Here is a 14660-nt window from a genome sequence, read left to right as displayed (position 1 = left end):
AAAGGGTGTTCCCTTTCATTGGACCGCACCATAAGCTAACTCCTTTCAGGCACTGAAAGATGCTCTTACCTCAGCACCGGTTCTGGCTCTACCAGATTTCAAGAAACCATTCTGTGTGGAGACTGACGCCAGCGGTATTAGCATTGGCGCTATACTGATGCAAGGGGGACATCCATTGGCATTTCTTAGTAAGGCATTGGGCCCACGGTCTTAGGGGTTGTCGACATACGAAAAAGAATATATGGCTATTCTATTGGTGCTGGATCAGTGGCGTGCCTATCTACAGTATGGGGAGTTTCATATCTTGACTGATCAAAAAAGTCTGAGCCAGCTAACTGAACAACGACTCCATACCCCTTGGCAGCAGAAGGTATTTTCTAAGCTATTGGGCTTATCTTACAGGATTGTCTACTGGCAAGGGGCTGAGAATCGAGCTGCTGACGCTCTCTCACGGTACCCAGTCGGCTCCTGTGCTGCTATTTCGGTAGCTGACACGCACTGGTTATCTGAGGTGACTAAGTCCTATATTGAGGATGAGCAGGCCCAGTCTATCATCACACGTCTGACTACAAATGAACAATCGGTGCCCCACTTCACATTCCTCAACGGTCTTCTGAGGTATAAATCTCGCTTATGGGTGGGTGACAACACTGAAATTCAGCGGCAGTTGATCTCTGAGTTGCATTCCAATGCTATGGGGGGGCATTCTGGTATTCCGGTTACTCTCCGCCGACTGAAGCAATACTTCGCTTGGACCGGTATGAACAAAGCAGTGCACGATTTTGTCTCTGCTTGTCAGGTGTGCCAGCAGGCCAAGCTTGACCGTTCTAAGTTACCAGGTCTTCTTCAACCCCTCCCAGTTCCAGATCGTGCTTGGCGGATCATTTCCATTGATTTCATTGAAGGGTTGCCAATGTCGGGGTCTGTTAACTGCATTCTAGTCGTGGTTGATATCTTTTCTAAGTATGCCCACTTCATTGGATTGAAGCATCCGTTCACTGCTAGTTCTGTGACCAAGCTTTTCTTCTCCAATGTATTCAAGCTTCACGGCCTGCCACAAGCCTGTGTCGGACAGAGACCGCATCTTCACGAGCAAGTTTTGGCAGGAACTCTTCAAGCTGGCAAAAGTGGACCTGCACATATCTACTGCTTACCACCCGCAGTTGGATGGCCAGACCGAACGAGTCAACCAGTGTCTCGAGACCTTTCTTCGATGTTACACTCATGCATGTCCTAAGCAGTGGAGCAGCTGGTTGGATTTGGCCGAGTATTGGTATAATACTATTTTCCACACTGCTGTGGGTTGTTCTCCATTTGAAGTGATGTATGGCTATGCCCCTAGCGCATTCGGCATTGAGGCTGCTCGCAACTCTTCTATCACTAATCTGGCCTCTTGGTTATCTGATCGAGCTCTGAACACTGAGTTGATTCGTCAACATCTGCTACGTGCCAAGCAGCGCATGAAGAAGAATGCTGATCTGCACCGCTCCGAACGGCAATTTGAGCTTAACGACTGGGTCTACCTCAAGCTCCAACCGTATGTTCAATCTTCCCTTGCTGAGCATTCCCATCATAAGTTGGCATTCCAGTTCTTTGGCCCTTATCGCATTCTTGCCAAGGTCGGTTCTGTGGCGTATCATTTGGAGCTTCCACCTTCATCTGCCATTCATCCAGTTTTTCATGTTTCCCAACTAAAAAAGGTGGTGGGTGCGGATCATCCTGTTGCCCCTGAACCCCCATCAGAGTCTTCGATTTGGAGTATTCCTGAACGAATTCTGTAGCGGCGCTACCTACGCCAAGGTACAGCTTCTGTTCTACAGGGTTTGATCAAGTGGACTCATCTTCCTGCATCACTGGCAACCTGGGAGAAGCTCGCAGATCTTCAGCAGCAGTTTCCTCGCGCTCTGGTCTGGGATCATCCAGGCGCGCAAGAAGGGGGGAATGTCAGCACGGTACCTATGCACCAACCGGCAACGGGTGCTGACCAGGCAAGCTCTGAAGGCAAGGAGAAGGCCCAAGATCGTCAAGTTCGGCCCAAGACCAAGATTGTGCGCTTCTTCGGCCCAGAGTGACGTCATGAGTGAGCCTGAGGCCGAGCGTGTGCATGAACTCGCCGGTTCGGCTTATATGTAGCGTAGGGGTAAAAGTAGATGATATGAACATTGTATGAACCTCATTCCCAAGTTATCTAGATTCCTCTGAGCTTCGCCCCGTGCTCTGCTTCTCTTTCCCAACTCTGATTCCTCCCTTCCAGTCCTGACTGCTTCCTCTATCCTCCGATTGCTGTTAACATCTTGCTCTGCTCCCGTGTACGATGAAAGCAAGCAAGCGCGGCGCACGTCCCTTTCCACCGGACCGGATCCTGGCCTGGCGCCGAGCCGCCGAGGGTCACTTGAAAGGATCGGAGACGACGACAAGGAAAGTCGTTAGTCGTGCGTCTGAATGATGGTCGGCACCTGCGTAGTTTCCCGACGAGGCTGACCTGACAGCAACCTCACCCACGATCTCCAGATTATTCGGAGCCATGGAGGGCGAGGCCGGTGGCCAATTGTCAATATCTGGTTCGTTTAACCGGAGGATTGGTGGGCAACCGAAAGCGAGTGGGCCGGGAGGCGGAAAGGTGAAATCCAAATCTCGCCGGGGGATGCCGATGTGGCCACCACGAACGAGTGGGGGCGGTCTCGCTCTCGCCCGAATGGAATTTCGGTGGACCTAGTCTACACCCATGACACATGGACCTGCAGTGTGCAGGTGCTAAAAGAGTTTATGTTAGGGACAAATAAAAGAGCTCGGAATGGGTAAGGTTTGGCACGATTTGAGGCCATCATCGCTCTTTTTAGGCAGTTGATCAGGGACCGTGATCTTGCTTTCATGTCTATCCTGTCAGAGTTATTTAGGTTTATCATTACCCTATGAAAGAAGCGTAACACATGTAATCTATGTCATCAAAACTTGGCTGTAGTCACAAGTACTTTCTTTTAACACTACTAGTGCATACTCCCTCTGTTCCTGAATAAATAGATTTCTGGAGTTGTTTTTAGTCAAACTTTTTAAACTTTGATCGAATTTCACTACTGGAAAATGCGAGTTTCCCTACCGTTTTTATTGTTCCCTACGGTTTTGATTAGTTCTAGGGAATGAAATGTTTCCCTAGGGTTGCTTTTTGGAACCGTAGGGAACCTGGTGTTTCCCTAGGAAGTTCATGATTTCGTCGGGAGCAAGAAGAGCTGTAGTCCTTCAGCTGGCTGGGCCAGCTCCTACGTGGAAGATTTCCCTAGGAGGTATATATAAAATCCTAGGGAACGAAAAATTGGAACCCTGTATGAAGGCGCCACTTCTCCCGCCGCCGCCTAGTCCAGGCCAGTTCTCCCGCGTCAATTCAGGCTAAGGCGCCAATTCTCCCGCCTGCCCATCCAGTTTTTTTTTATGAATGGCCTCCTGAAAGGCAAAGCCCACAACAAAAAAAAAGGAAAAAAAAAGAAAAAAAAACACAGCGCCGCGCGAGCGTCTTCTCCATCATAGAAGCGCCGCGCCGTGCCCCCAGCGCATCCCAGCACGCGGCCGCCTGCCCGCCCACGCCGCCCAGCACGCGGCCGCCTGCCCGCCTGCGCCGCCCAGCGGCAGGCGGCCGACGCGCGGCCGCCTGCCCGCCAGCGCCGCCCAGCGCGGGCCTGCCTGCCCGCCCGCCCGCGGCCGCCTGCCCGCCTGCGCCGCCCAGCGCGCGGCCGCCTACTCGCCAGCGCTGCCCAGCGCGTGCCTGCCTGCCCGCCCGGCGCCTGGCCGCCGCCCTTCCCCAGGACGCCGGCCTCCCCCAACCCGCCCCCTCCCTCGAGCTGCCTCCCTCCCCAAGCCGCCGCCCTTCCCAAGCCGCCGTCCGCCCTCCCCAACCTGCTGCCCTCCCAAAGCCCCCTACTCTGCACCCTGCTGCCCCCTCACATCTCCACCTTAAGCCCTCCCCAATCCCCATCCCAAGCTTTCACTCCAATCACCCATTCTCGATCTGCTGCCTCCCATTCCCTCCCTCCATGTCCTGCTGTTTAGATCTGTGGAAGCAAAGGATGGATTGACAGAGGTAAGGTATTTTCTGGGGATTTCTAGTGCATTCTTGTGTGGACAGCAGTAAGAAGATTCACAAAGAATTGATATTGATGTATTATATTCAGTCTTCCCATTCCATAGTGGAGGCACCCTTCTACTGCTTGGTCGCCTGGAGCCAAGGAGGAGTCAAGGAGTAGGGGCGGTGTTGCCCGGAGCTCTGTTGTGAAGAAGGAAGGCACCACATCTGTAGAAAGAAGGCTTCACAGTCTGCTTGTCACTCTTGAACAAAGGATTTAAGGTGAGAAGGAAAATTTCCTTTTCTTGCTGCTTTTTTTGTATTGTTAGCAGAATTGGCATGTCTAAAATATTTTATACGGTCTGTTCATTTCTGAAAAATTAGAAACTAAGAAGCTTAGCACTATGATAATTTTGGTGTTGCAATCTATTAGGTGAATATTCTTTTTTAAGTAAGTTGTCTACTGGGTTCAGAGAATAGTCAATATTGTGACTCATCTGATGCAGTCTAGAAATTTTGTTACTAGTAATAATCAGTATATGTTCTATATAAACTTGTTTGTCTATTAGTTTTAGAATACATGCACTAAATCATGTGAGTTACTTGCAAATTTTTCTGTTTCAGTTCATTGTCACAACAATAGCCATGTCAGTAGAAGATCGTAGTTGGATGTATGACGGCTGGAATGACAATGGTCGTCATTCCTCGGATTGGGTGCGAAATACAAATGCTTTCCTAGACCAGGCTTTCAATTCGGTTTCTAATTCTGAAAAACTTGGAGTAGTGTGTCCGTGTTCAGATTGTCGCAATAGAGTTAGACGGAGAAGAGACGTCATGAGCATGCATTTGTGTAAAAGAGGGTTTATGCCTGGCTATTTTACATGGACTGAACATGGTCAGCGGCCTATTAGTCAGCCTACAATGGATTATGCGTACGATACTGCCGATGGTTTAGATCAAATGTTAGCTGATTGGGGTGATGCAATGCAAACAGATAGTGTAGAGCATGAACCAACAGCTGATGCTAAGGCATTCTATGCTTTGTTAGAAGCTTCAAAAGAGCCGCTCCATAGCTACACTAGTGTTGCACTGCAAACTGCTGTAGCACGCTTGATGGCAGTTAAGTCACAATACAATCTCCCCGTAGAATGCATTAATAAATTATTGGATTTGTTTGGTGATGTACTGCCTCAGAACCATAAGATGCCAAAATCTTTGTATGAGTGCCAGTGTCTTCTTCGTGGTCTAAAAATGCCTTACATCAAGATAGATGCTTGTACAAACAATTGCATGATATACTACAAAGAAGATAAGAACAAGGATAAATGTGATTTCTGTGGGGAGAGTAGATATGTAGTTACTGAACCAGCACACCAAGGGCAGAAACGAAAACCCATACCACGTAAGGTTCTACCATATCTCCCACTCATACCAAGGTTGCAGCGGTTGTTCATGGAGCCAAACACTGCAAAGCACATGCGGTGGCACAAGGAGGGTAGGCGAGCCAACCCAAATGTTATGGTGCATCCTTCTGATGCTGAGGCATGGACACATTTCAATACATCTTGCCCAGAGTTTGCAATGGACCCGAGGAATGTTCGGATTGCTTTGGCGACAGATGGCTTCAACCCATTTGGCTATGGAAAAGCTCAATATTCTTGCTGGCCAGTTTTTTCAATTCCTCTGAACTTACCTCCAGCTCTTTGTATGAAGGAGGAAAATATATTTCTTAGTTTAGTGATTCCTGGACCGGAGCATCCTGGCAAGAATATGAATGTCTTCATGCGGCCACTTGATGAGATCAAGGAAGCTTGGCCAGGAGTTCTCACCTATGATAGCTTTTCAAAGCAAAATTTTCAAATGAAGGTTGCATATCATACTTCCATCCATGACTATCCTGGATTGGGTATGTTCTCTGGATGGTCAACACACGGTGGTTTGGCCTGTTTTGATTGTATGGCAGATGTGGACAGCACTTGGCTACCAAATGGGCACAAGTACAGTTGGTTTGATTGCCATAGAAGGTTCTTGCCAGCTGACCATAGTTTCAGGGACCAGAAGAATGCATTTAGGAAGGGCGTAGCAGTGTATGACACGCCTCCACATCGGTTAACAGGGCAAGAGGTGCTAGCATACATGAATGAAGTCAAAGAGAAATCATTTGAAGGTTATGGTACTGTCCACAATTGGACTCACATCCCATTTCTGTGGGAATTGCCATATTTCCCTCTACTTATGCGTCCACGTCACATTGATGCTATGCATACTGAAAAAAATGTAGCTGAAGCTATTTTTGCTACATGTCTTGACATGGCTGACAAGACCAAGGATAATAACAAGGCTAGACTCGACCAAGCCTTGATGTGCAATAGGAGACATCTCAACCTTGTTGAGAAGCCAAATGGCTTGTGGGATAGGCCTAGAGCACCCTTTTCCCTAAACAGACCCCAGAAGAAGGAGGTTTTGCAGTGGCAGCAGCTTATTGTTGCAAGCTGTAGTGCTTGTTCCTACTTCTCATAGCTGCTTGTTTCTACTTGTCATAGCTGCTTGTTCCTGCTTGTTCCTAGTATGGTACATGGATTCTGTACAACAAGAATTTTAACCAGTTTTAGCCAGATTTTAATAGTATGGTTTCAGTACATATGAATTGCTTCTATACATATGAATTGCTGGCTGTTCATATGAATTTAGCTCGATTTTAGTAGGTTTCTGTACATATGAATTGCTGATCTCTCTTTTACTTCTTTGTCAAATGCCCACACATTATTTTATTTATGTGGCAGGAGAAATACAAAGCTAAGGCCATGGAACTAAATGGACCAGATTTTGATTGGTTGCACTCGCCGGTTGATGTTAGAGCTCTTTATGAATGCTCTTGTGGCCGCCCACATGGAAAATGGGCTACATTTAATGGGATGGTCAATGACAAAGAAGTCCTCCCTGACTTAAGGAGAAGTCATGAATCTGCAATGGCTGCTAGGCGTCAACGCCAAGAGGAAGATGAGCGATTAAGAAGGGAAGCTCATGATGGTCGTGTGGCCAAGGAATATGCCCAAAATGTGTCGGCGTGGAGTACAATGGTACATGCTTACACTGAGAGCATGCAAAAATTTATGGAGGTGACGTCTCACATGCATCCTTTTTCTATCCATCTTATTGCCACTTGAGTTACATGTTAATCAGTATACATATACATTTGATTATTGAACTGTAGAGAGTTGCTGAGGTAAATGGTTTGCCTGTCACATCTGTTCCTGCTCCCATCCCTCCACCACCTGTGCCTCCTGTGTATGCCGATGTACCACCTGTGCCTCCTGTGTATGCCGATGTACCATCTTCAAATCCATCTCCTAATGATGTAAGTCTAATTGTACTGTTTTTGTGTGTTGTCTTTGTATAATTGCTGGTTTGAAGGGCTGCAACTGCAGTTATTTGTAGGGCTGTAGCTGCTACATTTGCCCTGCATTGGCGTATTACTATACTATATGTTTGACTGCAGTTATTTGTAGGGCTGCTGCTGCACCATTTGCCTTCTATCCATTGTTCCTGTCTCTCTCACGTGCACAGTAGCTGTAGCTGCAAATGAGTGCAGTTCTTCTAGCAAAAATACATGTCTGCCATAGCATTAGCATCTTGATTTCCAATTTCCATTACATGGTGTGCTTCCATCTTTTATTTATTAATGTTAACTGTTGTACACATCTCGGCTAGTCTTGTGAGACCTATTTTCAAATGTTATCTTTGAACCTATTTTTTGGCATAGCGTTTACCATGAAGTTTCCACTTATATTTAATAAAATCCCATTTGTTCAATTGAATAGGCTTGTACTGGTGGCTCTTGTGCTGGGATAGAAAGTCTTGAAGAAACATTGAGTAGGATTGCTCAAGGAAGATTCCGTGGCCATGAAAATGCAGGAACTACAAGCGGTGGTGGCAACTACTCTCCTCCGACCGACGAGTTTCCATTTTTCTGAAAACTTATGCTGCCAAAACATGGCACTTATCTTTTGTCGCCAAAACATGGCACCTATATTCTGTTGCCAAAACTAGCATGGATTAGACAACTCCATTTGAGTTAGTGATTAACTGTTAGATGGACAGCTATTATCAGTGAACACCATAATTGTAATGTGATAATGCACTGTTTGAGCTGAATGCATTAAATTATTGCTGATGGTTGTCAACGTGTTCAAATTTAAATTTTGTATATGAAATCATTAGAATTATTTGAGGTCAAATATGGTGCCATGCCAGATTTATTTCCCTACAGATCAGTTTCCTAGGGAACTTAAGTTCTAGGGACAAACTTTACACGTTGGTTTTGTGTTCTTGTGTCAGCATGCGTAGCAGGTTCCCTAGGGAGCCTTTTTCCTAGGGAAACCAGAATCCCCTACGGTTCCCAGACAAACTGTAGGGCACCTTCCTATTTCCCGTCAACATGTTCCCTAGGACTGTTTCCCTACGAAATACGATAGGGGATCAGGTTCCCTACGGTTTTAAGGCTTTTCCCTAGGAATTTGAACTCTAGGGAAACTCGTAGTTTCCAGTAGTGTTTATAGAGAAAAAAACATCAAGATTTATGATATCAAACTAGTATCACTAGATTTACCATATAATATATTTTCATAATATGCTCATTTTATGTCATAGATGTTGTTATTTTTTTTCTATAAAACTAGTCAAACTTAAAAAAGTTTGACTGACACGGATTCTAGGAATTGATTTGTTTGGGGACAAAGGGAGTGTATAGATATGATATATGGCATTAATGGCGAGCATTTTGTATGATTTGATCTATGTAAGATTGAGTGGGGGGAAATTAAAAGTACTTCACAGAAAAATAATGCAAAATGGGTGCCCATATTATTAACCAGAGCAATACACAACATTCGGGCCTCTTTTTTACTTGAAGGATTTTCATATGAGTTTTGTAGGATCCTGATCCTTAGTAAATTTGGACATGTTTGGTTTGAATCCTAAGAAAGTTGCCTGGACCAGGCAATAATCTCAGACGTTGCATTTTGGTTGACTGTGGTGGGATGTTGCTGCCTGGATTAGACAAGTTTCTCGGGACGAGGGCCGAGCTTAGTTGGAGCCAAAGGTGGCCATGCCCCCTGCTGTTAGAAAGTTTCTTTAGTAATGAGGTGTTTGGATCCAGGGACTATAGTTCCTGTCACATCGGATGTTTAATGCTAATTAAGAGGACTAAATATAAGCTAATTATAAAATTAATTGCATAGATGGAAACTAATTTACGAGACGAATCTATTAAGCCTAATTAATCCATTATTATCACATGTTTATTGTAGCATCACGTTGTCAAATCATGGACTAATTAGGTTTGATAGATTCGTCTCGCAAATTAGTCTCCATCTGTACAATTAGTTTTATAATTAGTTTATGTTTAATACTTCAAATTAGTGTCAAACATCCAATGCGACTGGAACTAAATTAATTTTAGTCCGGGGAACCAAACACCCCTAAGTACTCAAATTTACCATGTGTGGAGTGAGTTTTGAGTTTCATCTCTTAGCTTAGCCCCCTCCTCTTACGAAGATCCGCCATTGCATGTAGTTTCCTTTTACATCATCCAAACACACAACCTCTATTGTTCCTGCGTTTTGAAATCATATAGAATATCTCATGTGAGACATTTTGTTCTATATTTTTTCCTATTTCTATGTTTTCAACTCATGCTTTCTAAATATAAGGCCTCAGTAAGATGAACTAGTAGCTTTCAAGTTGACAAAGTAGCAAAGCCATCACCCATGTACCAGACAATACACTAGTGTTAAAAGAAGTCCATGTGTTTACTGAACGGGTCTAAAAATTACGAGATTAAACTAAAAAAAGCAAAAAAACATCATTAGATTTTATCATGATCTAACAAATTAAACTAAGTCAAAGAATTCACACCTAATATATTTAACATAAAGTAAATTTGCGGTAATAAATTAACGGGAGTAGAAATTGATTTCCTTACAAATTTTGAAATAAAAATACCTAAATAAAGAATCCATGTGTAAAACACAATCAATAAAAGACAAAATTTGAATAAATTAAAATATTCTTAAAAATAATATTTTGATCTCCAGATGAATTGAAAACAAAAATATATAAATAAATAGTCTATAAGTTGTAATTAGAAAGTATTTAAATTTAACATTGAAAAATAGTAATCTGATTTCCCTATGTTTTAAGAAATACATAAATAAAAAAAAAATCAGCATATTGGTATAAGTAAAGTTATTAAGTCATCTTTTTTACTCCCAAGTGCTAAAAACTAGCACATGATATAGATCAAGATTGTAATGGTTTAGCGAACTTTACGATCAGTTCGCTAGGTTTCTTGTGGTGGAACCTGCTCATCCGGGTTCAAGTCATCGACTTGGCACGGGTGCTCGCACTTTCCTGGATTTATTTCAGAATTTAATGACGCTATGCTTTCAGTGGTAGGCGACGTCCCCATCAACAGCGAGACGTCAGTGGTGACATCGTTAATCTCAAGATCTGTCGGCTTAATCCTTCGAAGGTGCTCATAGGGGTAGGGTTTACGTACGAGTGTTCATAGAGGTGAGTGTGCATACATGTTGTGGACGTCTTCGTAGGTGCACATAGGGGTAGGGTTTGCGTATGTGTGTTCGTAGGGGTGAGTGTGTGTGAGTGTTGTGGGCGTCTGCGTTGTACTGTGTAATTCTAAAAAAGATTGTTTTGGTTTATATCTACCAAAAAATAAAAAACAGTACAAATTCAAATATAGAAAGTGACCATGATATATATAGAATTTAAATATAGCATTACAAAATGACTTTTTCATGTAGACAAGCAAACTATAACTAAGTGATAAAATGCATGCATAAGAGCTATATTAGCATGCCATCACTATATTTGGCATGTTCATAAAAATCATTGATGCGCTTCAAATTCCCACGTCGCTCCTTCTCCCATTGTGTTGTAAGCGTCACCATCTCAAATTGCTCTTTTGTCGTAGCCTTAAGATCATTGATTCATTTTTTTCATTTGTTTATGTCCCAAAAGTTTAGCACCAACATCGATATCGGTGAAGGCAAACAAGTAGATAGTATAATGATCGTAGCTCAAATTTAACGTGTTTCGTAGTGATTGTGATGACCAAGGAGAATAAAACAAGTTCGATCAGTCAAGATTATGATAAAAGCATAAAAACATATCTTCTTTTGATACCTTACAAGCTATTGATCAAACAAAATTCCTTGGTGCACATGTTTAACAAGTTCGCAAGCAACACAGAGGGGTATTATTTGGATTTTTTTTCGAGAAGTTGGACACAAGTGGAAACAGTTATGATCATAGCATGGTTCATGCGGTGGAATGGCATAAGTAGTAGTCTAGAGATCACCAGCCCACTGGTGTTAGCGATGGATCCACAATTTTATTTTAGAATGCTTACGTCAATGAATGTTGATGTGATGATGGGGCCGACCAACTAATCACCCTGTTCGCTTGAGCTACTTTTCAGCTATGGAACAATGTTTTTCTCTTACAATATTTTAGCATAAGCATCAGCATAAGCCAAATTTCAACATAAACGTCAATGAATGTTTGAGGCAATATATTGCCTCTAGCAGACATGAATAGCATTATGGTGAATTCGGTAATGGTTTATGGTAAAAAAAAGGTAAACGTGGATTTGTAAGTAGGAATAAGGTATTAGATTATTAGGATCTTATAAATTTGCAAGAGGGACAGAGAATAAGAATTAAGAAATGTTGTGACAGTGATTCTGTTAAGCTCAACAAAGAACTGAAAGTCACCTAGATTTGCATCAGTAAAAATTACAGTCATGGGATATGATTGTAGAAAGTAAGCCAAAGAATTGGTGACAAACAGTATAAATTTTATGCAAGTGGACGTAGTTACTATGAAGCATCAAAAGAAAAAATACTTCTTCTGAAAAGTTACTTCAAAACTTAATAATTAATAATAGACTAGTATCGTGCCCGTGCGTTGCTACAGAACAACTAAACTTTTATTCTAAAAATACACGGATCACATGATAAGATAACAATACTGTGGAATTAAATATTAACGTTAAACTGACATTTAATCCAAAAAGCAAAGTTCGTGAAAAAAACAAATGAAAATTATAAACTTCTAATTCCTTTACACCATACATTAACCATGGAAACTTCATAAAATAAATGAGATCTAAAAAAACAGAAACATAAATTGACATTGAGAACACCCACCCGTCGTAGAGGGAATCCGTTGTTGTTTAATGCGAGAAACACAAAACCATGTTCCTTGGGATGATCAAACATGCACCATATCGATGACACCATGGGGTCATGCACGCCGCTGACACCAATGAAGACCCACTTGTAGAATACGTCCATGCTTATTTGGTAATTAAATAATTAATTATATCATAGCTGATAAACAATTGTAGTTAATTGAATTGATTCATCAGTAGCGGAAGATGAACATTAGATAAAATGCTAGTGCAAAGTGCTTCAATTAGGGGAACAGAAATTAAGTGAAAATTGTTTATTGCAATCAAACAAGAAAACATCTGTTTTATTGATATGGCAAAACATCATGAAGCTGTAGATAGTTCACTGAGTGTCATTTTATCAATAGAAAAGTTCAGCTTGCCTCACTTCACTACCTTCTCTCATTTCCTGCAACGGTAAGATGCAGTCTAGAGAATCATTCATGAGTTCTTGCCAGAAAACATTAAAGCACTGAATGGCACTGGAAAAAATCAGTTAACATATAGTACTCCTATATCCTTATATTATGGTGCTAAAAAATCAGAACAGCAACTGCATTGGCTGGATTATGATAGTAAGTTAGTAGTAAAATTAGTAATCTCTAAACTGCAAACCCTCCTTAAAAAACTGCAGTCCCATGTCCAAGGATCGGACAAAGAGCTGTTACTAACAGCTCCGAATGTTCCAAAGGTGCTCACCCAGATAAAACAACAAGCACCTTTGCGTGCACAATAAACTAAAATCCTATTAGAACAAACCATGTCTAGCAAATATATTTTTTCCATAAGCTGAATTGTTGCCTTGCAGCAACCTTGCTACATGCTAGCTTCACAATACCAAATTTTATAGCAGATCTAAGCACATACAGGTACAAGTTTCGAGAAGCATGGTTGAACAATTGTGAGCTGTAAATATGTGTTGTTCGTCCTATGTGCGTGCAAGAATCAACAAATCAATAGATGAAACCTCTTTTTTTTGCAAACATGAATATATGTTGAGATTGACTCTGATATAATTAACATGATGCTTAATTCTAAATTTAAACAACTGTCTGGAAAATTGTCTCTTTCATGATATAGATACGTTCATACCTGATTTAGGCAACGTGTTTCAATATTGCAGAAAATATGACCTTGTTCGTCACTTTGAATCTTTTATCCTGTCAAAGTACCAGTGTCACCTTAGTCATATACATGTATCACAATTCTTGTCATATATCTAAAGAAGCGTATACAAATTATAGCCCAATTCCATGTGTTAGTTGAATTTGATAGCTGGTTTTGTAGTTCACTAAAACAAATATTTTAAAAATCATGTCCTTTTTTCATTTTGGGTGTATGGGTATGTACATTAGCAGATTTACTCACAAACACAAACCATTCCAAAGAATACAAGCTTTGAACATATTGCAATATCAAAAATTGGGAAATCAGTAAATAAATTCGCCAATATAAAAATACATTGCAATGATCAAGTTGCAGCTTTATTATCATCAGACAACCACCAGAGTAACTTCAATTCTTAGTTTTAGATTATAGGAAATGATGAATATTTCAACTTTCAAGGGACATGATGTATACCTCAGGTCTCAGTTTCAAGTCTTAGTCTGATCTCTTACAGCCAGTGCTCACGAAACACTCCTTGCATGGGAGAAAGCTTGCTTATGTGGTTCCTGCAATATTGAACACCTAGTAGTTATCCCAACAATGATCTTAATGGGTAAAAGACCTATCCAACCAAAGTCTTCGCTATCAAGTCGCAACAAAATCTCCAACAAAGAAATGTATACCAAAGTCTGGACGGCGGTGCGAGGACGCGGGCTTGTGGCGGCGGCGTGGCCTGACGGCACTGGACGACACATTTTCTGCTGTGCTGAGGGATCCGGAAGGAAGGAGCGCGTGATTGACGTTCCTTTTTTTCCATACCTGGGAAGAAAGGAGCGCGTTGGAAGTTTTTTTCGCACGTAAAGCGGCAGACCGACGTAGCGATGCTTTTGTCTCACGAAGATAGTGTCCTTGTTTTACTCTTTTTAGTTGTGAGAGATGTACCCAAAATTTAATCACTCGTCTACTGAGGTCAGCACAAACTACACATAATAGTATTGGCCAGACATGACTGTTATTTATATGCGTCAAAATTTAAACAATAAATATTTATTCACTGCAGTAGAAAAGTAAAGTTGACAAAAAGTGTATGGATTGTTCGGCTAACCTAGAGTGGCAATGTCGTGGATGAAGAAATATTAGAACCCTTAATCATGTTGCTGCTACATCACCACTGTTGCGTCGTCGTCGTAGTTGGCACTACAGGACAGGGCCAACTCTATATTGCATTAACAACCAATAGCTCAGAGA

At 42.1% G+C, this 14660-nt stretch overlaps 1 protein-coding gene across 1 annotated transcript; it reads left to right on the top strand.

Moving 5' to 3' along the window:
- The first annotated feature begins 4975 nt into the window (after positions 1-4975).
- Positions 4976-6574, top strand: LOC136500172 (uncharacterized). Its single transcript, XM_066495555.1, has one exon. It carries the CDS (start codon positions 4976-4978, stop codon positions 6572-6574), a length of 1599 nt encoding a protein of 532 aa, XP_066351652.1.
- Positions 6575-14660: the final 8086 nt, after the last annotated feature.

The sequence above is a fragment of the Miscanthus floridulus genome, chromosome 13 (assembly GCF_019320115.1).
Source record: "Miscanthus floridulus cultivar M001 chromosome 13, ASM1932011v1, whole genome shotgun sequence".
In the NCBI taxonomy this organism is placed as follows: domain Eukaryota; kingdom Viridiplantae; phylum Streptophyta; class Magnoliopsida; order Poales; family Poaceae; genus Miscanthus; species Miscanthus floridulus.
The sequence above is the reverse complement of the archived record's forward strand: the minus strand, read 5'-3'. Positions and strand labels throughout refer to the sequence as shown.